Here is a 27503-nt window from a genome sequence, read left to right on the forward strand (position 1 = left end):
GACAAGTAATAAATCCTCCACAGGCAATACAGCAGGCTGAAGATGGGCTAAAGGAATTAGATGCGGGAATCATTGAGTTAAAAAGGCGTGCTGACAAGTTGCAGATTGAGCAGCCTTCCATGCAAGAACTCTCCAAACTCCAGGTACAGTTTTCTACTAATGGCATTCAGCTTCAATGGTACATCCTCATTGGAAGTCAAGAAAAAAGAAATATATATTTTCTCCATTTTGTTCAGGTTTTCTGTAAAATTACGTCATTTAGGACCTAATTTTTTCCCAAGTAACTCTTAGAACATTTTTTAAAACATTTATCATATTAATATTTAGTATAATAAAATAAATGGACACATTTTGAGATTTACTGAAGGGTAGTCTGTGTGGGCTATTTGTTGGAGAACTTTGTGTCAAATCTTTAGGTCTTTTCTTATATTTTCTTGTAGACTTATGCTTCTAAGGTTTTTTTTGCATTATTATTATTCTGATGATTAAGCATTATGGTTTAATTTATTTGTGGCCTATCGCTTTCTACTCCAGAAAATTTATTAATTGCCAATCTTATTAGATACCTAGAAAACCCTGTATTGTACTGTAGCCCAAAAAACGTTTTAAGGAAAAAATACTTAAGCTGATACCTTTTAGAAAGTGTATTTTTTCAAGTGTTCAAAATTGTAGTTTATGTTTCATACATGGTTGAATGGAAAAGAGACATTGTTTCAATTCCAGAATAACAAAAAATTAAGCTAGAAGGTAGCCAAACCGACTTCCCGAGCATCTTCCAGGAGAAGAGAATAACACTTTTGATTGGTGTTTTTAAATCTGGCACCTAGGCAGATAGCTGGTATCAGGTTGGTAGGAAGATAATGAGATAGTAAAGCCTATGAAGTGTAGCATCTGATAACACAGATAATTTATATTAAGAAAAAAATGTGCATGTATTAGTTTGCACTGTTGAGTCCAATATAGGGTCACAAATTCTTTTGAGAAAATAAAATAACCTCTTATTTTAAAAGAACATTTTTATTTCTACTGTCTCATTCCATTATCTAAGATTTCATAATGTGATGAGCCCACGGCCCCCACTCTGTCCTTTTGAGATAGTTTTTCGACAGCACTCAAATGTCAGGTGTAAGAGTCAGGCGTCATAGCTGTAAATAGGCATTAAAGTTGAACTTTTCCAGATTGAGCCATTTTGGCGTACTCAACCTTAATATGATACATTAATCAAGTCCATATGGCTCAAATAAATTTTGTTTTTGGTGTATCATCGTCCGCTAAAATGTCTTTCCAGTTTAAATAGTTATTTATTTACTCCACCACATTTGGCACAAAAAACACCAAAAAAGATTGCCTTTTTAAGTTTTAAAGTCTGCTCACATGAAACTGCTCTGTTTATGTAGCTTTTTATTTAAGGAATAGCCTCAGATCTGATTATTACTTAAGCAGACCCAATGTTGAGGATACTCTATTCAGTTACTCCAAAATTAGGAAATTTGGGAGTGTGATAAAAATTAGAACTTCATTCTCCATGACATGTCCTTTAGCTGCAAGAACAGCTTTTCAGCATTTTAAACCTCCATCAACTATTGACACTCTGTGAGGACAGGTGTCAGACATACCCCGTGTAGAGTGAGTTTGAATTGAGCATGAGTTTTATCTGTTTCTTAGGACATGTATGAGGAACTCATGATGACCATTGGCTCCCGGCGGAGTGGGCTGAATCAGAATCTTGCCCTCAAGAGTCAGTATGAAAGAGCCTTGCAGGATCTGGCCGACCTACTGGAAACCGGACAAGAGAAGACGGCAGGAGACCAGAAAATTATCGTGTCTTCCAAAGAGGAAATCCAACAACTACTTGACAAACATAAGGTTAAAAAAAAAACAAAAAACAGAAAATGTCCTTAAACATGTGCTCTTCTGGTTGCCATAGTCCTCAAGAGTTTTCTCCTGGGGACAACAAGTGCTTTTACTACATGACCCAACTTGGTAGACCTGAGATTGTTCCACCAGTATGTACAATAACCAGTTTCAGGTTAGACCCTGTTCCCTTCGTAAAGGATGCTTAGTATGCGTGTGTGCTCAGTCATATCCAACTCTTTGCGACCCCATGGACCATAGACTGCCAGGCTTCTCTGTCCTTGGAATGCCTGTTTAATTCAGAAACACAAATTGCCTTGTTAGTAACATTACAAAAATAAAGGTTTTGCCACCTGAAAGACTCAACTTCCCAGACAGTGGAAATTTCTTATAGGGAAACTTTAAAAATTCCCTTGGATTATAGATGGTTAGGGCTTCCCTGGTGGCTCAGAAGTTAAAGCATCTGCCTGCAATGCGGGAGACCTGGGTTCGATCCCTGGGTCAGGAAGATCCCCTGGAGAAGGAAATGGCAACCCACTCTAGTGTTCTTGCCTGGAGAATCCCATGGACGGAGGAGCCTGGTGGGCTACAGTCCACAGGGTCGCAAAGAGTCGGACACGACTGGGCGACTTCACTTTCACTTCACTTTCATTGATGGTTAACCTTCTACCTTTGTGTAGCTCTTTAGTGACTTATAAAGGTAGATTTGGGTTGGGGGTGGGGGGCAGGGCACAGAGAACTTTACTTCTTGCTATTTTTCCCAGAGGTTTTTGTCCAAAACTTTGTGATTTATTAAAGCCTTATCATTTGGCTTTGAAAACATTGCTTTAAAGTCAACAGCTGGTTTTTCTCAAATCTTTGACCATAGCAGTAAAATATCATCCTGAGTTATTCCAGAGGGGAAATTGGGATCAATGAGTATAAATAACAAAGAAATAAAGCTCAATAGATGAAGAACTCTAAAAGGATATACTGCCATTAAACAGACAGCCCTCCTGGCCAGAAGTCTGTCCAAGGCTGTCGGGGGAGATGGAGTTGTGAAACAAGTATCAGCTTTCTGCGAATGTTGGGCTAAGTGACCTCCAGGTTCTCTTCCAACTTGGAGATTCTATGATATCATAACTGTCCATTAAAAATAATGGTTTTCGTTCTTCTATGACCAGACCATTTTCTAAGGGAGAGCTCTGCGTGAGTGGCTCAGAGTCTGTAAAATGGGAAATAAAACTACCTACCTCTTAGGGCTGTGATAAGGATTCAACAAGTTAGTCACTGGAGGGTTTATAGTGTCCAGCACATAGTACACTCAGCGTTAGCTGATGTCGTCAATTCCCAGTCATAGTTCCATCCTTGGTGCAGGGAACAGGAAATGGGATAGTCCTCTCCCATCCTCTGGGGGAGCTTCCCACGTGGCACTCGTGGCAAAGAACTCGCCTGCCAGTGCAGGAGACATGAGATGTGAGTTTGATCCCTGGGTCGGGAAGATCCCCTGGAGGAGGGCATGGAAATCCGCTCCAGTATTCTTGCCTGGAGAATCCCATGGACAGAGGAGCCTGGTGGGCTACGGTTAGCGTCACAGTTGGACATGACTGAAGTAACTTAGCATGCATCCTCTGGGGCCACTTCCGTATAGAAAGTAACATTTTGAAACGCATTTGTAGGGCTGTGCAAGCCTACAGTTCTACTGCGTGTAGGCACTTTATGAGGAAAATTTAAATATATTTTTATGCCAATCAGTGTGTGTCCAGTTAGGCTTGACGTTGAGTATGAAGTGCAACAGATGCTCTGAGAATTCAAACGAACAGAGCTCCAGCCCCACCCGCGAGGAAGGAAAATCGGGCATTGTCGGGGAGGGCACTGCAGGATGCGGAGCGTGAGCAGAGGCTGAAGGTGGGGGATAGGCGCCGCTGTGTCCCAGGGACAGGGGAGGCCGGGCTGTGTGGTGGCGGAAGCGAGTGTCCACCCGGGTGGTGCCGGGGTGCGGAGCTGAGAGGGCGGGTGAGATTTTTATCACAGCTGCTCGTGTGTGATGGGTTCTGTCTGGGGGCCAGAGTGCCTGCAGCTCAGCGTCATGTAGGTGCTGTGAGTGAGGGGCCAGGAGAGGCCGTTGAGGAGCCTGGAGCCCCCCGTCCCTGCACAGGGCTGTGGGCGCCGGGTGAGTGGAGGCCAGCGGGGCAGGACTGCTGTTGCCCAGCGATTAGCTGAGCTCCAGCCCCTTTGAAGAGGTTTTTATCGTTAGGTAGTAAACGCATGAGTTGCTGACCCCTTTCTCTCTGAAAAATTGCAGGAATACTTTCAGGGTCTGGAGTCTCACATGATCTTGACCGAAACCCTCTTCAGGAAGATCATCAGCTTTGCGGTCCCACGGGAAACTCAGTTCCACGCAGACCTGATGGCGCAGGCTTCGGCCGTGCTCAAAGGGGCCCACAAGAGGGGTGTGGAGCTGGAGTACATCCTCGAGGTGAGACCCTCCCCTCGGCACGCTCCCGCTGCACGGCAGCCCCGGCAGGCGCGACGCCTTCATTCCTGCCATTTGTCTCCTGCATCACGTGTTGTGTGTGCCCCTGGTTTCCATTTAGGTAAAGGCTGTGCCTTTCTGTGAGTGCAGTCAGATGAAGACTGATTCCAGAATGGGCACGGTGATATTTACCGTCTCCATAGACTTGTCTTTGATATAAATTATTGAAGAAGACTTCACATGATTAAAAAAAAAGATTTTCCAATTTTAAATAAAAGAATAATTTTAGAATAAGTGATTTGAAATTTCTTCTTAATAGACTGTCTATACTGTATATTCATATTTCTTAACTGTCTGTGTCGGTTTTTTATCTGCAAATGTGAAGTATTTAGTTCACTTACTCTGGGAAGTTAACAAGCCTGGGTTCCTTTCACTTAAGTCGTTCGTTCATCCTCACTGTGAGGATGGATGAAACTGTGTATTTCAGATGCCCACTGCGTTCAGATGTGCTGCATATATTATTCTCTTTAAGCCTCACAATGGACAAGACTGTTAGTATCATCACCATTTCTTTTAATGTTGAAAGTGAGGTTCAGAGACGGGCGGTAATTTGCCCAGGTCTTACGGCTACTTAGCTGCAGATGTGAGATCCATGCACAGTGCTTTTCAGGGTGACTTTCTGACGACTTCCTGCAAAGCCATCTTTTGCTTCCCAGGGCAAAGCCCCAAAGCAGGCACCACTGACATGTCTTTGAAGGGCTCCGTGAGGCGTGTGTGTGCACACAGGAAGGATGCCTTTCCTTAATAAGGCTCTTCAGCTCACATACTGATGTTGTGTTTCTAGACATGGTCCCAGCTGGATAAGGAGCACTGGGAGCTTAGCCGGCAGCTGGAGGTGGTGGAGAGCAGCACCCCAAGCGTGGGTTTGGTGGAGGAGAGTGAAGACAGGCTCATCGACCGGATCACACTCTACCAGGTCAGCGTCCAGGCGACGGCGTGCTGTAAAGAAGTTGCCAAGCTTTCCCATGGTTTCAACAGATTTACTCAAACTTGCAATCAAATATTTTGTTAAGTACCTTCATTTTCAGTGTTTGTTTCATAATAGAACATAAAAAGGTCTTTTTCTTTTTTTAAATGAGAGCCCCTTTTGAAAATGTAGCCTCCAGCAAGTGTTTTCCACTTGTTATGCTGAAGTCTCACTGTCTCGAAATAATTACAGATGGTTGTTTTATGATAGAGCATCAAAAAACCCTTTTTGTTTTTCTTATGTTTAATGAGAGAGAGCTCTTTTTGAATATTCAGCCTCCACCAAGCATTACTTTGTATTTTTTTGTTGGTGTCACACTATTCTTAAAATAATGCTATGTTAATAGTTTTTAGTACCCCCAAAGTTATATACTTAGATATAGAAACATCATGAAGTAGAAACTTCAGTGTAAATAGTTGAAATCTGACTAATGGGTAAGGGGAACATTATGGAGAAATTATAATCTTTAGGGTGAAAAATTGCATTATCTAAACTTTGACCCAGTATTTTCATTCATTTTAGCATTTGAAATCCAGCCTTAATGAATACCAGCCCAAATTATATCAGGTAATAGATGATGGAAAACGACTTCTGATATCTGTTAGCTGCTCAGATCTGGAAAGCCAGCTAAATCAACTTGGAGAACACTGGTTAAATGATACCAACAAAGTGTCTAAGGAACTTCACAGATTGGAAACAATATTGAAACACTGGACCAGGTAACACTTCTGGCAAATTTTTAAATTACTGCTGCAGTGTTTATAAGGCCGTTGGGCCTCCGAGTTGAAAAAGATGTGGTCCCTCAAGGAACATACCACAGAGTTTGGAGAAGAAAGGCAAACACAAAGCTTCCAATTGGATTCTTGCATAATTGTATAAACATGTACTTAAAAAAAGGGTGAGGGAGGCAGGCATTATGCAATACATCTTACCTTTGAGCTGTCATCTCCCCTGCCTATCGATGTACGTGGGTGGTCACAGTAAATCTTAAAGGAGAGAAAGAAGAGAGTGTGTGTTTTGAGAAGGTAGAGTTTGCCTTGAGGGCAGTAGAAGGTAGTCAAAAGAGGTGGAAGGTTGATTTTATATTTTTTTATAAATATATATATATAAATATATATATATATTTTATATATCCTTGTTTTTATGCCACCTTTGTTTCTAAGAACTTTAACAATCATCTAATATTTTCTCAGTAGGTAACCTCAATGTGAAGGAGTAGGAGAAAGATTTTTTTTTTTTAATTTTCAGCTTAGAGATGGGAAAACTGAAACACAGAGAGAATGACCTACTTAAAGTGTGTATATTAAGAGAAGGGAATTGGAGAGTGTCAGCCCAGGGCATGATTCTCCCAAATCCTGACCTGTCTCCTTTTAAAATTAGCATTGGCGAATAACACAGGTTAGCACAAAGTCAGGATTGGATGTTTACTTAATAGGCTTATTATTATCCTTACAGATATCAAAGCGAATCTGCAGATCTAATCCACTGGTTACAGTCTGCAAAAGATAGGCTAGAATTTTGGGCTCAACAATCTGTAACAGTCCCACAGGAACTGGAAATGGTCCGTGATCACCTAAATGCTTTTCTGGTAAGCTGAAGAATCTAAAGTATTTGATTCAGTTTGACTGTTTTCAGGCCTTTAGGTAAGGCCTGACTTAACACAGTAAAAAGATCATCTGTCAATGGATGTACTTAGTAAATCAAGCTATAGAGAATTTGTCATTGTTAACTGTGTGTGTTGAATAATTCTGCAAAATACTAAGCCTCCACATTGCCTCTTTAGAGTCTAAGGGAGGTTAGCTTTCATTCAGGGCAAGGGTCTGTTGCTTTTATTTTCCTTAGAGTGCTTAATATCGCCACTCTCCTTCAAGATGGAAAGAAAAAACTCTACGTAATAAGTTAGTCTCTTTCCGTAAATGTAAGGTCTGGCTACTTAATCCTGATTTGACTGTCGGTACTTCTTCCAGGAGTTTTCCAAAGAGGTGGATGCCAAGTCCACGCTGAAATCATCTGTTCTGAGCACTGGAAATCAGCTTCTTCGATTAAAGAAAGTGGACACAGCTGCCTTGCGTTCTGAGCTGTCCCACATTGATGGTCAGTGGAATGACTTGCTGACAAATATTCCAGCCATACAGGAAAAGCTTCACCAGGTATAGAAATAATCAGCAGTTTAATTGTTCATAACTGATGTAAATGGTATTAGATGGAAAAGTACATTTATCTGCTTTTGCTTACAAATTTAAGTCAGCTATGTATTGGACACCCTGTCTTTTATGTCTTCCCTTATATTGCATATTGATATTGCTATACGTAAAAGAGATAACCAATAATAACCTACTGTATAGCACAGGGAACTCTATTCAATACTCCGTAATGACCTGTATGGAAAGAATCTAAAAAAGAGTGAATGTATGTTATCTGTATAACTGACTCACTTTGCTTTTCAGTAGAAGGTAACACAACATTGTAAATCAATGTGCCCCACTCCCCCAAAAAAGAAAAGAGTGAATGGTTCTACAAATGCCCAATCTACAAATTCCCTGTCTTCCAATGGCTTCTTTATTGTGTGTGTGTTAGAATCCCTGTCTGTCCATGTTTAAATTATTTGTTTTCTCATAAATAAAGTGAGGGTGGCTATGCCTCTCTCAAAAAGTAAGTAGTTATGAAGATTTAATAATAGTATATGTGAAAGTGAAAGTCATTCAGTCGTGTCTGACTCTTTGTGACCCCATGGACTATACAGTCCATGGAATTCTCCAGGCCAGAATACTGGAGTGGATAGCTGTTCCCTTCTACAGGGATCGAACCCAGGTCTCCTGCATTGCAGGCGGATTCTTTACCAGCTGAGCCAGAAGGGAAGCCCAGTAGTATATGTAAAAGACCTATAATCCTACCTACAATACAGCTGATATGCAACAAATAGAGTAAGGAAAAGTAAGTCGTTTCCTTATCTGGAAATATGCTTCTTAGCCCTGACCTCCCAATTTTATCTGTATCTCTCTTTGACATTCATCACTGTGTAAAAGGTATATTTCACATAAATGTCTCATCCCTCCTAATCAGCGGCTGAACATTTCTAGAGGGCAGGAAACATCTCACATTGACTTCTATATCTTTCTGCACTACCTGGAAGTCCATAAATATTTTAAATGATTGCTTTTGTTCCCCCCCAATCCTTCTGAGTATTTGCATAAATGTTTGATATGTTAAGGAAGATTCAGGATTCTAAGTATATTTTAGTGAAAGACGGGGGAAATTGGCTATATTCTTCGGAACAAATATCAGAGTGCCAAAAATCTAGAAAATGATAGTTTGTCGTGTGGTGGTATTTTTCTTTCTTTTTTGAACATTCCTGAGTCGTAATACACAGAGATTTTACAAGATAATTAATAAAATACATCTGTTGAATGTTTTGTAGTTACTTTTTTTTATACTCATAAAACTAGCTATAAAATAAGAATAATATTTTCTTCTTTCTGGTGTTTTGATTAATTAGGTAGTGTTTATGCAATGTTTATAGTATTTGATGTCAAGTGAACGTAAGAGGACTATTACTGTTCACTGTTTGCCTGATGTTTAATTTCCAGCTTCTAACTAGGTTAATATCCAAAAATGTCATTAAGAAGTGTTGTTCTGTTGGTACTTTAGTAGGAATTAAAAAATTTTAAGTTAACAGAAATCAGTTTGAATTTTAATATTGTGACTCATTCTGTCTCTCTGACATGGGCAGCTCCAGATGGATAAACTGCCTTCTCGCCATGCCATTTCTGAAGTCATGACTTGGATCTCTCTTATGGAAAGTGTTATTCAAAAGGATGAAGAGAATATTAAAAATTCCATCGGTTACAAGACAATTCATGAGTACCTTCAGAAATACAAGGTAACTAAACATTTTTGTTTGTTTCTGGATTTTTGTATTTTAGGACTGCTTTATTGGAAGAAACTCAAAAATTCAAGTTATAGAAATCAGGTCTGAAAGTGTATGTTTCATACATGGTGACCAGATGGGTTTCCAAATAGTAAAGAAAACCGCCTCCCTCGTTATAGGCATAGGAGCACTGTCCGGTATTAGGACAAATTTTTGAATCAGATTTTGTGTCATTTTAAGAAGTCATAAAAATAAATACTATAATTTATATATATTATATAGTGGGATTATATAGTTTGTCCATTTCTACTTACTCTTCCTAAAAAATATATATATTTATACTCAGGTTTTCCCTGATGGCCTAGATGGTAAAGAATCTGTCTGCAATGTGGGAGACCTTGGTTTGATCCCTGGGTTGGGAATATCCTTTGGAGAAGGGCATGGCAACCCACTTCAGTATTTTCACCTGGAGAATTCCATGGACAGGGGAGCCTGGTGGGCTACAGTCCACGGGGTCGCAAAAAGTCAGACACCACTAAGCAACTAACACACACACACATATTTATACTCAATATATCTATATGTTCAAATTTTCACAAATTTAAGTTCAATGTATTTATACATTTGAAATGTATAAGATCAATTAATATTCAGTATATTCATATGTTGCATATTTACATATATATTCAACTTCTGAAAATAATAGATTATATTAATATACACAGATTGTGCCATTTGGACAAAAATCATGGAAGTGATAATATTCATCTTAAGCTTGCTTAAGGCTTTCCAACTCCTGGTAAAATATAAGAAAGCAAAAGTCACGTCTGACTCTTTTCAACCACATGGGCTATGTGGGCCATGGAATTCTCCAGGCCAGAATACTGGAGTGGGTAGCCTTTCCCTTCTCCAGGGGATCTTCCCAACCCAGGGATCAAACCCACGTCTCCTGCATTGCAGGTGGATTCTTTACTAGCTGAGCCACAAGGGAAGCCCAAGAATACTGAAATGGGGAGCCTATCCCTTCTCCAGCTGATATTCCCGACCCAGGAATCAAACCAGGGTCTCTTGCATTGCAGGTGGATTCTTTACCAACTGAGCTATCAAGGAAGCTGATATGTATAAAATCATGTAATATATGAAATGTATAGCTATAACCTTATTTTCTTATTTTCTCCTCTCCCTTTTCAGGGTTATCAGATCGACATTAACTGTAAGCAGCTGACTGTTGATTTTGTGAACCAGTCTGTGCTACAGATCAGCAGTCAAGATGTGGAAAGTAAACGCAGCGACAAGACTGATTTTGCTGAGCAACTTGGAGCAATGAATAAAAGCTGGCAAATCCTGCAGGGTCTGGTCACTGAGAAGGTGAGCCAAGTGTTTGTTCCCTGTTGTCCTTGTTTCATGAAAACTCCAAAAATAGGTATACTCTGTAGAAAACTCATTCCACAAAGTAGTGTGGCTCCACTGGGCGTAGGACTGCTTCTGAAGGGATGGATCCTGGAGGTTCTCATTTTAACTGTTCTTCAGCCTTCTTTATTATTTTGTCTCTATACTCTCTACTCTTTGAAAATTTCATATTGTTTTCCTTTATTTAAGGTCTTAATATCTTTTTCCTTTGCTTCAAAGTTGACTTAAGTTATTTACTTGTTTACCAATAGTAGTCATTGATTTACACTCTTTAACATTCATTCCATTCATCCTTAATCATAGATACAATGGACCTTTGTTTTTTTTAAGAATTCTTAATCTGGGGGAAATAGTGATCTGCCAATAATTGGATTCTAAAATAAAATTGCAAATTTCATTTTATTGTGTTTGTTCAGATTCAGTTGTTGGAAGGCTTATTGGAATCTTGGTCAGAATATGAAAATAACGTACAATGTCTGAAAACGTGGTTTGAAACCCAGGAAAAGAGACTGAAACAACAACATCGCATTGGAGACCAGGCTTCTGTTCAGAACGCGATGAAAGACTGTCAGGTAACTTGTCTGAGTGGCGGACAAGCACCCTTCACAGTTTGATGGCATAGGCCAAACAAATTTGTAAGTCATGACAGTTGAGAGTTACATAGTAAAAAATGCTGCATTTGGTAACAGATTTCTCTGGTTACATGAATTATAATGTTTTTCCACCTATTAGGGTTTTTCCACCTGTTTTTATAAATTTGAATTTATAAGTAGAGAATGGTTCTAAGCCCGCATACTGGTCATTTGGGCTTCCCAGGAAGCGCAATGGCAGAGAATCCACCTGCCAAGGCAGGAGACACAAGAGACACGGATTTTATCCATGGGTCGGAAAGATCCCCTGGAGTAGGAAGTGGCAACCCACTCCAGTTTTCTTGCTTTGGAAAATTCCATGACAAAGGAGCGTGGCAGGCTACAGTCCTTGGCTCAGAGTATCAGGTAGGACTTTAGCAGCTGAGCACACACACACACGCTTCTTTAAGAAGCTCTTCTCTCACCTGTCTTTCCTGTATAAATGGAAGTCAGCATTAGAGGCTTGATTGAATTCTGGTTCAACTCCAGTGAGCCAGTGCTTCCCAGGGCACAGTGTTACCGCGCTGCTGTGTCCCATCAGAAAGACCAGACAGCTCCTGCTTATTCCACAGTTAGTGATAAGGATGTTGGTTCAGGTGGAGTGGACTGACTAAATATTTTCCAGTGACTTGGGACTCCTTAATATTTCCTTAGGGGTTCTTGTTTATATGAAAGAAATGTAAGCTATTACAGTTACTGCTGTAATTAAAAAAATAATAATTGATGTGTTACAGATTAGCTGTGATGGTTCTCTGTAGAATTTCTTAAGGATAGTTGAAGACTAAACTATGAAGCAATTCTACAGAAATGCTCCTTAGCCCAAATCTGTTTTTCTATTTCAGCTTTCAAAAAGAAAGGCCTTTGGTGATGATCTTCCCTTGAAACAATGTTTTTTCTTTGGAGGGTATATGTAAAGAGATATATTTAAGCTCTCAATCAAAGCCTTTTGGTTCAGAAAAGAGCACGGGCTTCTGTACTGGGCTGACAAGCTAATGGAGTGCAATTTCAAGGGTGCATGAAAATGGCAAAGGAAACTATCATACAGAGAGATAGTTTGGGGGGAAAAAAACTTCACATCAGAAGATGAGTGTGTAGGGACTTCCTTGGTGGTTCAATGATTAAGGCTCTGTATTTCCACGGCAGGAGACCCTGACTGGTTCGATCCCTGGTCAAGAAACGAAAATCACACATACCTTGTGGCCTGCCTCCACACCCCCCACACACCCCTCTCCCTACAAAATGAGATGGCTGTGTAAAAGAATGGAAGACCAAAAACACGCATTGGCTAGTCTCATTGCCTTTCCAATTTTCGAGGGTCCAGTAGTGTTTCTAACTTAGGCTATCAATTCTAAAATGTACAAGTGAGCCAGAATTTCAGAATTTTACTTTGAAGAATGACTTCCTCAATTAAAATGTTTTTATTAAAATTAAATCATAATTTCAGAATGAACATGAGAAAGATGAGTGCTTCTTTATGACCTTGTTGTAATAAACTCGACTATGAAAAGACTGAAATTATAGGTTAGCTTTCCTTTTCCTTTGTTTTTCCTTATTCCTTCTCATTTATTTTTTCTTGCTTGCTATTTTTTGTTCTCCTTAATGTACTTTTCTTCTGCCATTTTCCATTTTCTTTTTATGTAATGTCTTCTGTTTAACAGAGAGAGAGAGGAGATTGCTAGATGGAAAATATAGCAGAAACTTGACCAAGTTTTACTCCTTTTCCGACCCAAATTTTAGCCTCCCAGAAGGTCACACCAGGCAGTGTCAGAAAGAAAGCTTCATGTGTGGTTGAAAGGACTTCACTCCAATGCCAATTCATGATTTCAAATGAAAAGTCATTTTTTAAAAAAAGAACAACAGAATTAAAGTAGCCCACAGTTATTCTGGGGCATCACAGATAAATTACGATAGCCTAACTGGCAGGTTCCATTTGACAGCACCACAGACCTTGGTGAAAATTTATTGTCATTCTTAAGAAATTGTTCCTCTGGACCAAAGTATAGAATTCAATCCAGCATACTTACATTGGTGACTGGATTCAAGCTTTATTTTGTTTAAAAGGCCTTGGATATTTTTTACTTTTCCAGGAGTAATTTATGAACTCAAACCAACCTAAAAACTGGTATTTCTGAATTAGCCCAAGTTAAGAATGATTTATTATAGCAAAAATGTTAGTTTTGGCTTTTCCCTTCATTGATCAGAAACAGAATTATCTTTTAATTATTATTGGAGAGAAATGAAAACATACCTTTGTTTTGCACAAAATATATATTTCATTCCTGTTTCTCTCCTGGGTTGTGCTTTTATGCCAACATAAATGTGCAGGACACTTTTGAGATGTGTTTCTAAGCAATGGATCATTTATTTAATATTGCTCACTTAAAAAACTAACATCTATGGATAAATGAGAATAAGTTTAATTCCAGTGGTTGAATTTTAGAATAATACTAAAGACATGTTGGAAGGATTATTTGGTTACATAATCCTTTAGAGAAGTAGAGAAAAAAAATCCTTAAATAGTAAAGTTGATTATGTTTTCTTCACTGTATATAGGACCTGTAACCCTACTAATCATTAGGTTCATTCTCAGGTTAATTATCAAAGCTGTCAACAGACTGGCAAAATTGTAAATAATAAATAAAAGACCAGTTATTAAAAATAAAAATTATCTCTTCAGGCTACTGACTGCAAGAACTTCTAATTAATACATCAAGACAAAAATAGCTTCCTAATAATTAAGGAGAGAAAAATAAATAAATTTGCACTGAAGCAAGGCAGATTGCCAAGTGGCTAAACAAAATAATACTCTTACATTTGCCTGGTTTTTAGCAGCTTAAAAAAGGATTTCATAGATATATTTATCCAAAACAGAGACCAGGATGTTACCCTATCCATACCCATACCACCACCCAAGACGGATAGCATTATCCATGTGTGGATCATGACAGGAACGTGGAAATCTTTTTCACAGAATTGAGACATTATCCAGGCTTAACATATTTTTCAGTGTTCTTCACTCTGAGCCCCAAGGCCTGCACATCTAGTTCTGGGGATGTACTTCTGCATTTGATCATATAACCAGGGCTGCCCACATCACCCCAACATAGGTTTACACCTTCTCCATGACTCCTATCCAATGACCCACCTTCAGCACTGGGCTGGGAGTCAGTAGGCTCAAAAGTCTTCTCTTCTGATTCCACTTCTGGCCCTTCTGTGACCTGAGACAGGTTGTATGACTTAAATCTCTCACTTGTTCATCCATAAAATGTTGATAGCGGTCTCAACCTGGCTCAGGGTGCTTTCAAAATTTTCTAATGAATTTAAAATATGGGTTAGGATTATGGTTAAATATGATCTCTATATCATCATCTCATTTTCTTTTTAGAACATTTCATGGTAGAAGTGGTGATGGTTTAGTCGCTAAGTCGTGTCCGATTCTTGTGAATACATGGACTGTAGCCCACCAGGCTCCTCTGTTCATGAAATTTCATAGGCAAGAATACCGGAGTGGGTTGCCATTTCCTTCTCCAGGGGATCTTCCCGACCCAGGGATCGAGCCTGGATCTCCTACATTGCAGGCGGGCTTCTACACTGTAGGCAGATTCTTTACCAATTGAGCTACCAGGAAAGCCCGAACATTTCATGCTGACCATTATAAATGCAAATCCTGAAGGAGATGAGGATTTGGCTCATGTAAAAAAGCCCATACAACCTTTCTGAATCACTTGAATCAGAGTATTTTAGGGAGAAAGAGAGGTTAATGGAGACTGGTTTTTTTCATTTGAAGAGACTGAGACCCTATGGAAGTTTCTCGCTTGCACAAAGTGGCTCAGCTTAATAGTCACAGAAGTGGAACTGAATCTCAGATACTGGGGTCCAGAACACCATTCTCTTGCATTTTGTTCCAGAGGCTAGGACTGTGAAACTTTCCCAATAGCAAGATAAATGAATTTAAGGATATAAATCATGTTACCATGTCCAACATATATTTCTTTGATTGTAGCTTCTTAAAAAAAATTCCATATTGCCATTTTCTTATTATGTAATCAGATTTTGCATATTTTACGTTGCACTCACCTCTCATGGAATGAAAGGAGAATTTTAAAAATTTAAATGTAGGAAGAAGTATCCTTCTGGTGACCCTGTCCTGAGAACAATAAGCTTTTTGAATTAGTAAAAGTTCTTTTTGGATATGGGACTATCATGGCTCAATTTCAGTGCACCCCAGAGTTCCATAATAGAATAATTTAAAATGACTATTTCTTCATCTTTCAGGATCTGGAAGACTTGATTAAAGGAAAAGAGAAAGAGGTAGAGAAAATTGAGCAGAATGGACTTGCTTTGGTTCAGAACAAGAAAGAAGAAGTCTCTGGCATTGTCAGGAGCACGCTTCAGGAGCTCAACCAAACTTGGGCAAATTTAGACCACATGGTAATATTGCTTGTGGAGAGTTGGCTCCAAGACCGCACTTACCATCTTGTGTCCAAATGTGAATGTGACATGGGCTTTGATTTTCCTAAAGTAACTGAATAAATAATCGCTGAATGTAGACAGCATGTATTTATACTGTTAAGTCCACTTTGTTAACCTTTCAAAAAGAGTCTAGTTTCAGATTTTTCCTATAATTAACATTATTATGGGCATTCCTTTCTCAATAATCTTATCTATTCTGGGTCTATAGATACCATTTAGGCACAGATGGTTCTCAAAAGTATATACTCAGGTTGAACTTCTCCCCAAAACTCAGTCAGAGACAGACACAGAAGGAAGTCCTCTATCAGCGTCTCCACTCACATGGCCAGTAGACATCTCAAACTTCCTGCCCAAACCAACTCCCATCAGTCCCCCTCAAACCTAGGCTTTCTGCCATCTCAGTTCATGACAGCTCTACCCATCCAGTAGCATGGGCTGAAACCCTTGGAGTCGTTCTTCATTCTTCTCTTTCTCTCAGACCCACCTCTAGTCCATCAGCAATCTTGTCAGCCCTATTTCAGGATAGACTGGAATCCAATCTCTGTCCCTATCTGTGCAGCTAACACCTAGGTCTAAGTCACCTCTTCATCCCTCAGTTTCCTCATCTGTAAGATGAGTTAAGATCCCATCTACCTCAAAGGTTGTTACCAGGATAAAATGGGTTAATGAATTTAAAACACTCAGTTAATATGTTTCCTAAATGGTGGTACTAAATATATTGATCTTTTGTCACTTTATATATATATATATATATGTGTGTGTGTGTGTGTGACATATATATATGATATATACATATTATAAATATAAATATATACATATATACACATAAATATATATATACATATACAAATATACATATATACATATTATAGGCTCAGATCATGAACTTCTTATTACAAAATTCAGACAAATTGAAGAAAGTGGGGAAAACCATTAGACCATTCAAGTGTGATCTAAATCAAATCCCTTATAATTATACGAAGGAAGTGACAAATAGATTCAAGGGATTAGATCTGATAGAGTGTCTGAAGAACTATGGACAGAGGTTTGTCGCATTGACAGGAGGTGGTGACCAAGACCATCTCCACGAAAAAAATATACAAAAAGGTAAAATGGTTGTCTGAGGAGGCCTTACAAATAGCTGAGAAAAGAAGAGAAGCGAAAGGCAAAGGAGAAAAGGAAGGACACACCGATCTGAATGCAGAGTTCCAAAGAATAGCAAGGAGAGATAAGAAAACCTTCCTCAGTGACACTGCAAAGATATAGAGGAAAACAATACATAATGGGGAAGACTAGAGATCTCTTTTAAGAAAATTAGAGATACCACGGGAACACTTCATGCAAAGATGGGCATGATAAAGACAAAAACAGTGTGGACCCAACAGAAGCAGAGGATATTAAGAGAACTATACAAGAATACACCAAAGAACTATACAAAAAAGATCTTTATGACCCAGATAACCATGATGGTGTGTTCACTCACCTAGAGCCAGGCATCCTGGAATGTGAAGTCAAGTGGGCCTTAGGAAGCATCACTATGAACAAAGCTAGTGGAGGTGATGGAATTCCAGTTGAGCTATTTCAAATCCTAAAAGATGATGCTGTGAAAGTGCTGCACTCAATATGCCAGCAAATTTGGAAAGCTCAGCAGTGGCCACAGGACTGGAAAAGGTCAGTTTTCATTCCACTACCAAAGAAAGGCAAAACCAAAGAATGTTCAAACTACCGCACGATTGTGCTTATCTCACACACTAGCCAAGTAGTACTCAAAATTCATCAAGCAAGGCTTCAACAATACACGAACTGAGAACTTCCAGATGTTCAAGCTGGATTTAGAAAAGGCAGAGGAACCACAGATCAAATTGCCAACATCCATTGGATCATAGAAAAAGCAAGAGAGTTCCAGAAAACCATCTGCTTTATTGACTGTGCCAAAGCCTTTGACTGTGTGGATCTCTACAAACTATGGAAAATTCTTTAAGAGACGGGAATACCAGACCACCTTACGTGCCTCCTGAGAAATCTGTATTCAGGTCAAGAAGCAACAGTTAGAACCTGACATGGAACAACAGACTGGTTCCACATTGAAAAAGGAGTACGTCAAGACTGTACATTGTCACCCTGCTTATTTACCTTATGTGCAGAGTACATCGTGTGAAAATGTGGGCTGGATGAAGCACAAGCTGGAATCGAGATTGCGGGGAGAAATATCAATAACCTCAGATATGCAGATGACCACCCTTATGGCAGAAAGCGAAGAGGGACTAAAGAGCCTCTTGATGAAAGTGAAAGAGGAGAGTGAAAAAGCTGGCTTAAAACAGCATTCAGAAAACAAAGATCATGTTATCTGGCCCATCATTTCATGGCAAATAGATTTGGAAACAATGGAAACAGTGACAAGACTTTATTTCTTGGGCTCCAAAATCACTGCAGATGGTGACTGCAGCCATGAAATTAAAAGCTCCTTGGAAGAAAACCTATGACCAACCTAGACGGCATATTAAAAAGCAGACACATTACTTTGCCAACAAAGGTCTGCCTTGTCAAAGCTGTCATTTTTCCAATAGTCATGTATGGATGTGAAAGTTGGACCATAAAGAAAGCTGAGCACCAAAGAATCGATGCTTTTGAACCATGGTGTTGGAGAAGACTTGAGAGTCCCTTGGACTGCAAGGAGATCAAATCAGTCAATCCTAAAGGAAATCAATCCTGAATATTCATTGGAAGGACTGATGCTGAAGCGGAAACTCCAATAAGTTGGCCACCTGATGAGAAGAACCAACTTATTTGAACAGACCCTGATGCTAGGTAAGATTGAAGGCAGAAGGAGAAGGTTGGATGAGATGGTTGGATGGCATCACTGACTCAATGGACTTGAGTTTGAGCAAGCTCCAGGAGTTGACGATAGACAGAGAAGCCTGAGTGCCACAGTCCGTGGGGTTGCAAAGAGTTGGACAGGACTGAGCAACTGAACTGAACTGATACTATAGGTAAAGGTTATATGTGTAACCTTTTTAAGCATTTTAATTTAACTATGTGATTGCACATATGAAAGGCTTGAATTTAAACATTGCTACATTTTTACTTTAAAAACATATTTTATAACTTATTTTTTAATGTATAATTTTTTTAATTTGAGTTTACTTGCAATGCCTGAAACCCCAGTGAAGTTTTTAAATGTTAATGTCTTTTCCATCAAAGGAATATATATTTTATCATGTAAAATAGTATGCAATTATAAGAAGTCTCTGTCTCTTCCGAAAGGTTGGCCAACTCAAGATCCTGTTGAAATCCGTGCTTGACCAGTGGAGCCACCATAAGGTGGCATTTGATGAGATAAACAGTTGCCTCATGGAAGCCCGATACTCTCTTTCTCGATTCTGTCTGCTCACTGGCTCTTTAGAAGCTGTGCAAGTTCAGGTGGACAATCTTCAGGTAAGGAGTGAATTGACCCCATCCTTAGCATTCTTTTTAATTAGAGAAATTTTTTAAAAAGTGAACAAATTCAAACATCGTGCTGAAATGTTGGTCTGTATTGTTTGCATTTAATTATTTTCAAAATATTCAAAATTAGTTTTACTTGCTTTATTTGTTATATAATCAAACTTGCCTGTGGCTACCAGATTTTGGAATAGCTGGTATATAGCTAAATGATTTTTTTTAATTAAATATCCTGATGGATGTATTTTATCAAATGACTTTATACCCAAATCAATCTTCTGTATCTATTATCACTGCCTTTTTGTCTTCCCATTCTCTTTTTTTAATCCTGCTTTTCTAAACATAGTCTAAGGGATTTAAAAGAACACAGAAAGAAAAATAGCAAAAGAGTAAAATTTTAAACCATTAAGTTAATTTTTTTGCATTCAGCAGAATGTCAGTGGTCTCTCCAACGCGTACACATAATCCCCGTTTTCTAGCACTTGCGGCTTTGTTTCCTGTGTGTCTATTATCATGTCCTTCATCCAGAGGGACATGGCTGTTGTTGGACTTAAACAGCACAATCTCCTCACTTGGGCCACTGCCCTCAATTGATTGCTGCCCTCATCCCCTATGTTCCTGGGCACTGGACACTCTTCACCTGCTACTGACCTTTCTCCCTGGCTGAATAGTGCAGCCAGTGGCATGGGCCTGTCAGGCCTCAGGGATGAGGGGTCAGCAAGAGCCGAGCATGGCCCCTCCTTACCTCGGCCACATCCCTCACTTGGCCATCAAAGTTTATATGTTGCTGATCTGATATGCAGACTTGCTGAAGAGAATGCCCTTTTTTCAGGTGAGGCAGGTGGGCAGGAAGGATAAAATGAATATGTATAATTACATTAAACCTTAAATAATTGTTGCAGATACTAAGAATCATTAAAACATATTTTGAGAATACTAAGTGAATCATTAAAACATATTTTGAGAATACTAAGTTTAAAAACACATTTTATACCTTTGAGGAGAAGTACCTTTTAATTTTGCCTCCTCCGCGTTTCACCTCTTCTATCTTAAGATATGAAAGGGCTCAGGGTCTATTCTTCATGTAATGCGATTTGATGGCAACCAGAAAGCAGTATCAGGTAGGGATGGATTTTTGCAGCCTGGTTTACCTGAGGAGTTTTACTAAGAACTGAATCTGTCACTTCAGCATTTCCTGGGAAATATCCCTCTTCGCTGGTTCTTGGTAGAAGACTCCGCCAAGCCTACAGCCTGTGTAATAAAGATTCTCCGCAAGGAAGAACACTCAGAGCTAGAACTTAGATGGTACTCAGAAAAGCTATGGGGCTTCCTGGGCGGCTCAGTGGGTAAAGAATTTGCTTGCAATGCTGGTGATGCAGGAGACTGGGGTTTGATCCTTGGGTGGAGAAGATCCCCTGGAGTAGGGCATGGCAACCCACTCTTGCCTGGAGAATCCCATGGACAGAAGAACCTGGTGGACTACAGTCCACAGGGTCACAAAGAGTCAGACTGTCACAACTGAAGCAACCGAAGATGCACACATGCAGGAAAGCTATGATATCTTAAACTATCATTATCAGAAGTTTCTGATAGTGTAACTCTTGGTAAGTAATAGAATACAGATCGGGACTTTGATATTGAATAGCAGAGAGACCCATGATGTGCCAGGTTGCACACCCACCAGCCCCTCGGCTTCCTCCTGGATGATGGACAGGGCCTTCCTGTGTGAACTTTCCTGGCAGAATTACCCATCCCACTCGAAGGCTCAATTGTTAAGAGTCCCTCCTAGCACCCACAAGAACAAACTTATAAAAAAATGATTATCTAAAGGAAACTTATAAAACATTGGGGCAAAAGTCACAGTTTATGTATTTGTATGTGCATGTTTTCATATTGTATGAAAACAGCTATATTACTTTAAAATTTGGTCATTAGAACTTTTAGACCCTGTCATGTCATCTGTGGTCTTTTCTTTGGGCAGAATCTTCACGATGATCTAGAAAAACAGGAAAAGAGCTTGCAGAAATTTGGCTCTGTGACCAATCAACTTTTAAAAGAATGTCACCCACCTGTGACAGAAACTCTTACTAATACGCTAAAAGAAGTCAACATGAGGTATGGAATATGCTAGTTTTACAGTGTTGCTCATTATTTATATCACAATCTAATTATAAATAATGATATAATTAAAACCCTAGCATTTTGAACTTGAGCCTTATAGGCTCTATTCTGTTAATGTTTTTATTTTCACAAAATGAATTTAAGGAGAAACAAATGCAGTGAAAATGGGGCTTCTCAGGTGACTCATTGGTAAGAAATCTGCCTATAGTGTGGGAGACTTGGGTTCGATCCCTGGGCTGGGAAGATCTCCTGGAGAAGGAAATGGCAACCCACTCCACTATTCTTGCCTGGGAAATTGCATGGACAGAGGAGCCTGGCGGGCTATGATGGCACACACACACACACACACACACACACACACACACACATGCAGTGAAAACATTTAGGAAGGAATTATAACTGCAATATACCCCGAGATTGACCCCTTTTCTACCATCTATCCTTGAAATATGTGTGTGAAATGTTACTTTTTATTACGTTAAATAGAAATGAGACATCTGCATTATTTCCATATTCACATGAACCAGGATCATGAAAAATAAAATAGCAAATCACAGCATTTGGTGAGAGGTGGGACTCAACCCATGAGTGTTGGCTATCATTTCCAGATGGAATAACTTGCTGGAAGAGATTGCCGAGCAGCTGCGTGCCAGCAAGGCCCTACTTCAGCTTTGGCAGCGATACAAGGACTTCTCGAAACAGTGTGCCGCTGCAGTTCAACAGCAGGAGGGACGAACCAGCGAGTTCTTGAAGGCAGCCACCGACAAGGACATCGGTGATGACGAAGTCGCCACCTGGATCCAAGATTGCAATGTATGGTCAAGAACTATCATGAGTTCTCAGCTTGCCAGGCTTGGACTTGCCAGGTTTTTGCAGGGCAAGTGCTGCTGTGTGTAAGCTTTCGTTATGGCTCTATGTGGAACAGCTTTCCACAAATAATTGTTTCAAATATCAGAGAGCCTGCTTGGCTTTCAGAACACAGTTGCACATGTATCACAGTTAAAGAGATCCCCTCCCATTGCTTTCTTTTTAAAGAGTCATTTTCCCATTTTTTTCTAATGGAATACAGTCCATGTGAAAGACTTAGGATCTCTGTGTTTTTGCAAAGATGGTCAATATAAGAAATGACCATATGAAGAGTATTGTTGCATCTTTTAAAAATCCACTGTTAAGAAGATATTGTCCAGTTAGGGCCATTATCTCTTATGTAAGCCTCAACACAATAATTTCTTCTAAGAACTTAATGGGAAGAAGAAGTCTTTCCTGATTTATGAGTATACTTCTTTTTAATAGCTTTTTAATATTTCTCTTTTTCACTGCAGCTGCCAATAACCTACTTAAAGTTTTCAGAAATTATTCTTCTCTTGTTTCATCTATCACATGCCTCTTACTGTTTACCCCGTTTGTCTTTATTTTAATGAACTTACTTCAAAGACCTTCTTATAAACTTTCCCGAATCAGTTTATTAGAATTAGGCAGGTTATAAAAAACACATAAATAAAAGTTCAACTCATTCTAAGGCCTTCACATGAAAAATGAATATTCCCTTGAAAGCTAGAGTTTAAGTTTTACCGTGAAGTTAGTTCAGTGCTTTTTTTTCCTCTTTCCACATAGCTCATCTTTATGAGACTTGTCATTTTCCATTTTCAGTCCTCCTGAGTTGAGAGATGCTTGTTTTACAGTCAAGTGCGCCAAATGATGGCCGTGAATTTTCTCATCTCTCTGTCAGGATTAAAGCTGTCCTTTGTTTTACCCCTCTCACTGAAGTCCCCAGGCAGGCTTTGCTCTTTCCATCTATCTGTGAGTCATCAGCAACAGGTAGAAGAACCAGTCAGTTGTCACCCCTAAGTGGTAGATGGAAACTGAAACAGGGAATTTCCACCAGTTTATAATTTGGAGCATATACGAGGGTCCCACAAAACGTGGAGGCCGGAGATGCCACGGAAAAGAATGGAGTCCGCTCTTGCTGATGCTCACAGAGCCATACCTAGGCCTCCGAGCCCTCCTGCCAGGGTGGAGCTTCTGTAACCACTATGGTGTGACTACACATACGGCTCCTCCCTTGCCTGTCTAATATTAAGTCCTGGAAGGTAAAATGTAGCACTGGATTTTCAACTTGATATCAATTACATGAAGAGGCAGGGGGAAAAAAAAAAGAAAACTGCCAAAATATTTCTAGTTATTGGCTCTACTTGTAGATAATTTTTTTTCTTCTTTATGTAAGTTTTTCTGCATTTCCTCCATGTCTTACAAGGAACCTATGTGGCTTTTATAATCAGAATAGCACTTTTTTAATGTTAATACACACGTTTTTAAAAAATAGAATTCAATTCTTGATTTCGTCCCCCCCACCCCTGCAGGGGGAGGTTATTCAGTATAGTAATTGAACAGTAAGAATGAGTGTCTGTAATTGTTTACAATAATAAGTGCACTTAACCTGTTGTTTCCTGATGAGCATGTGTTCATCTTCTGTAGGACCTCCTCAAAGGACTGGGGCCGATTCAGGATTCTCTTGTAGTTCTTCATGAGCTGGGAGGGCAACTCAAGCAACAAGTGGATGCTTCGGCAGCATCAGCCATTCAGTCCGATTGGCTCTCTTTGAGGCAACAATTACATGCCCTTAGAACAGGCTCTCTGCAAACAGCAGACTGTGTTACAGGTACAGAGCTTATATTCAGCGGGTGTTATGAGTTAGGCATCCTATAAAACCTGGGCATAAACAGGAAAAGGAGAACTTTCATCATCAAAACAATGCTTCCTTTAAGATCAAAAAATTTAAAAAGAAATAAATTTGAAAGTTCCAATGGGGTCAAGGAAAGCTGGGAGTCTTGCCCTATTCTCTACCTTGTAATTTTGCCCTGAAATCAGTGATTTGTCCCATGGTAAAATGTGTTCAGTTAATAAATGTTAAGTAACTTTAATGTTAACACTCATGTTTACATAAGCTTTTGCAAGAATCAATATATCTCTCTTGATGATGTATTTAAAAAAACTTTAATTGGTTAATTAATGGTACATAGAAGTAATTCTAAGCTTTAGGAAAATTACATTAATACAAAGAAGAAAGTGTAGATCATGGCAACCATGTCTTTTTAGAAATGACATCTGTAGAATGGCAATTTGATGCAAGAATATGAAAAATAATTTTAACATCCACTTGCCCTTTCACTAGATTTCTAAATACCAATTTCTTTTGTGGAAACAAAGGCTGGCGTTCTTGACTATGAAACCTTTACCAAGAGTTTAGAAGCTTTGGAGACCTGGATAGTAGAAGCTGAAGAAATACTACAAGGGCAGGACCCTAGCCACTCATCTGACCTCTCGACCATCCAGGAAAGGATGGAGGAGCTGAAGGTAAGTGTGTTCAAATCCTCGTCCCAGATCTAGCTTCTGCTTCTTCTTCTTTTTTTCTTTTGGCCAAGCATGTGCATGTGGGGTTTTACTTCCTCTACCAGGAATCGAACCCATGCCCCCTACAGTGAAGTCACAGAGCCTTAATCACTGGTGTGCCAGGGAAGTCCCCCAGGTCTATCTTTTATCCTCAGAGTCTTAAGGGTAACTCAAAACTCCTGACATAAGCCTACTGTTTGTTCCCAAGAGAATTCTTGCCAGCTGTGCTTTTCTGTTCTCTTGAGAGGAGTGATGTCTGGGAGCACAGCAGATGTGGTCTGTGATGGGGGACCCCAGGAGCAGTGCTGTGTCTCCATCTCACTCTTCTTCCTCCTCCCTCTGGTCCCTGCTCCACCTAGTCCATGACCTCCGTCAGGGTCCTTAAACCTCTCGGCTTCATCGCTACCTTCATCCACTCCTAGTTCAAGTTGCCCAGTCTCTCTCCGGGGCCAAGGCCAAGCTTCAGCCTCCATGGGCCTCCTTGAATCTCTCTCTCTCCCTCCAACCCATAGTGATACAATGATCTTTTTCTTTTGCAGAGATTTACTTAATTATGAACTATTTTAAAGTAAGTAAAATAATACAATAGACATGCCCATTTTATTATTATACTGTCCCTCTGCTTAAACCCTCAATGGGTTCCCATTGCTCTCAGGACAAAGATGTGGTGAAGTATCAAGACCAGAAATACCCAGCTCCCACCCTCCTGAGAATCTCATCCTCACCACTGTCCATCTCACTCTCCAGCCACTTGGGAGCTGCAGGGTTTCCCAGCAATCTGGGCAAGATGTGCTCTGGCTTCCTTCATCCTGGAATTCATTCCTTATCCCCACCAACTCCATGCCCACCAAAAGGAATCAGCTCCTGGTCCTTTTGTTCAATGGCGCTCTCAGAAAGCCTCTCCTTCTGTCCATGATCAGGCCCCCCCAGCGATACACTGTCAGACCCTCTGTTCTTTTTCTTCAGAGTTTCATCGCATCTTCTAATGATGTTCATGCAGTTAAGTGACTACTGTTCTCTCCTCTGTTGGAATAGTGTCTTACTCTCCGTGACCACCATGTCAGTTTTGTTCAGTGCTGATATGTACCTGTGGAAATTCTGGCATCTAATAGGTTGCTTTTGGCTTCGACAATTGGAAAGATTTATTCTCTCTCAGGGTTATGAGCCTTTTGCAGAGCTTATAACTTGGAAACACACACAGCCAAAGGTGGCCTGACCTTTTCTTCTTCCTATAGCCAATTTCCTTGGTGGAGTTAAGAATGCCCACAGGAAAACCAGGCCGGGCAGCTTTGTCCTGTGTGTGGGGAGACAAAAGACCAGAAAGCATAAGCTGCTTCTCAGTTGAGTCTCACCAACTTTGGGGTTGGGGGTCAAGAAACTAAAGTTGAAGCTCTTGAGATGACACATGGTAATTTCAGATTTCAAGTGAGTTTGTGTTCTATCCAGGGAGAATGCATCAAGCGTTGCTTATCTGGCTCTCTCATGAGCTGGGTGGTCATAAGCAATTTCCTTAGAGCCTGTGCCTCATATTTCCTGTTGTAAATCAGAAATAGTAGTGGTTTTTAGCGCTTGGAATTGTTTTGAGGATAAAACGAGTTATTATCTGTAAAGCTCTTGCAACAGTGCTTGGTTTATAAGGGCCCAATAAACGTTAGCTATTACTGCTATAACTATTATTATTATTAAATAATAATGGAGCAGATTAATGCAGATAAATGACATATAAAGGGTAGGAAATAAGTTTTTTCAGTCATCAACACAATTTTCATCCTTTATCAGTTCAAGCAAGAATTACTGATGGGTGAATGATGCAAGTAAATTACACACGTAAACTCCTAAGCGTTCAATAAAGGACAGTGAGTAACTGGCAGCAGTAGCAGCAGCAGCGCTGAAAGCTGATGGGGAGATGCCGGCTTGCTTTCTTTGCGACTCGAGATTGCTAGTGGGTGCCTAGGAACTCAGAGGAGACCAAAGACCAGCTTCTCCCTGAAATCAGAAGTTCACTGTCCACTCTGAAAGTCCTCTGCCTTTTCTGACCGCAGTGCTAAACCTACTTTTGCATCTTGCTTCCAGGGACAGATGCTGAAATTCAGCAGCATGGTCCCAGATTTAGACCGTCTGAATGAGCTTGGATACAGGCTGCCCCTAAACGATAAAGAAATCAAAAGGATGCAGAATCTGAATCGTCACTGGTCTCTGATCTCCTCCCAGACTACAGAAAGATTCAGGTAGGGTAACCCAGAGGTGTTTTGGCCACTCTGAAATATCCTTTGAGATAAGTTTATGATTTGTGTATATTTATACATTCTATCTTTCCAGTGATACAAAATTTGAGCTAAAAGTGGGCAACTCAAATTGTGATACAGTTTCCCATGTTGAATGTACTGAATAATGTTTTAATCAAAAAATAAAGCTTTTATATAAGAATATGTGAAAGATATATAATTTTATCATTAAAACATTTTTCTTCAATTTTAGTTTTTAAAACACTTTACTACCTAATGTGAGAGCTTTGTAGAGGTCAAATTAGAATTGGAGGCAAAGAATATTTAATCTAGCTTTATGTGCTACAGGCATAAGAAAAAAGCAGCAACATTGTCATTCTTTTTCTTTCGTTCTGTCAGTAAGTTACAGTCATTTTTGCTACAACATCAGACTTTCTTGGAAAAATGTGAAACATGGATGGAATTCCTAGTTCAAACGGAACAGAAGTTAGCAGTAGAGATTTCAGGCAATTATCAGCATCTTCTGGAGCAGCAGAGAGCACATGAGGTAAGTTATGCCAGTACAGTTTTGGCCGATAAAATAGTGCTAGGCCTTTGGAAGATGCTGCAA

The 27503-nt window shown here is 39.7% G+C and overlaps 1 protein-coding gene across 1 annotated transcript in view; it reads left to right on the top strand.

Annotated features, from left to right (window-relative positions):
- Positions 1-27503, top strand: part of SYNE1 (spectrin repeat containing nuclear envelope protein 1) — a 483739-nt gene that overhangs the window by 359800 nt on the left and 96436 nt on the right. Inside the window, 19 exon segments of the mRNA XM_070461436.1 lie at positions 24-143; positions 1666-1866; positions 4139-4312; positions 5154-5285; positions 5859-6055; positions 6792-6924; positions 7304-7486; positions 9067-9216; positions 10396-10572; positions 11031-11186; positions 15519-15674; positions 18981-19151; positions 21139-21272; positions 21887-22091; positions 23754-23897; positions 23899-23937; positions 24486-24632; positions 26742-26896; positions 27293-27440. Coding sequence (XP_070317537.1) covers positions 24-143; positions 1666-1866; positions 4139-4312; positions 5154-5285; positions 5859-6055; positions 6792-6924; positions 7304-7486; positions 9067-9216; positions 10396-10572; positions 11031-11186; positions 15519-15674; positions 18981-19151; positions 21139-21272; positions 21887-22091; positions 23754-23897; positions 23899-23937; positions 24486-24632; positions 26742-26896; positions 27293-27440 — 2922 coding nt within the window.

The sequence above is a fragment of the Odocoileus virginianus genome, chromosome 34 (genome assembly GCF_023699985.2).
Source record: "Odocoileus virginianus isolate 20LAN1187 ecotype Illinois chromosome 34, Ovbor_1.2, whole genome shotgun sequence".
NCBI classification, from domain to species: domain Eukaryota; kingdom Metazoa; phylum Chordata; class Mammalia; order Artiodactyla; family Cervidae; genus Odocoileus; species Odocoileus virginianus.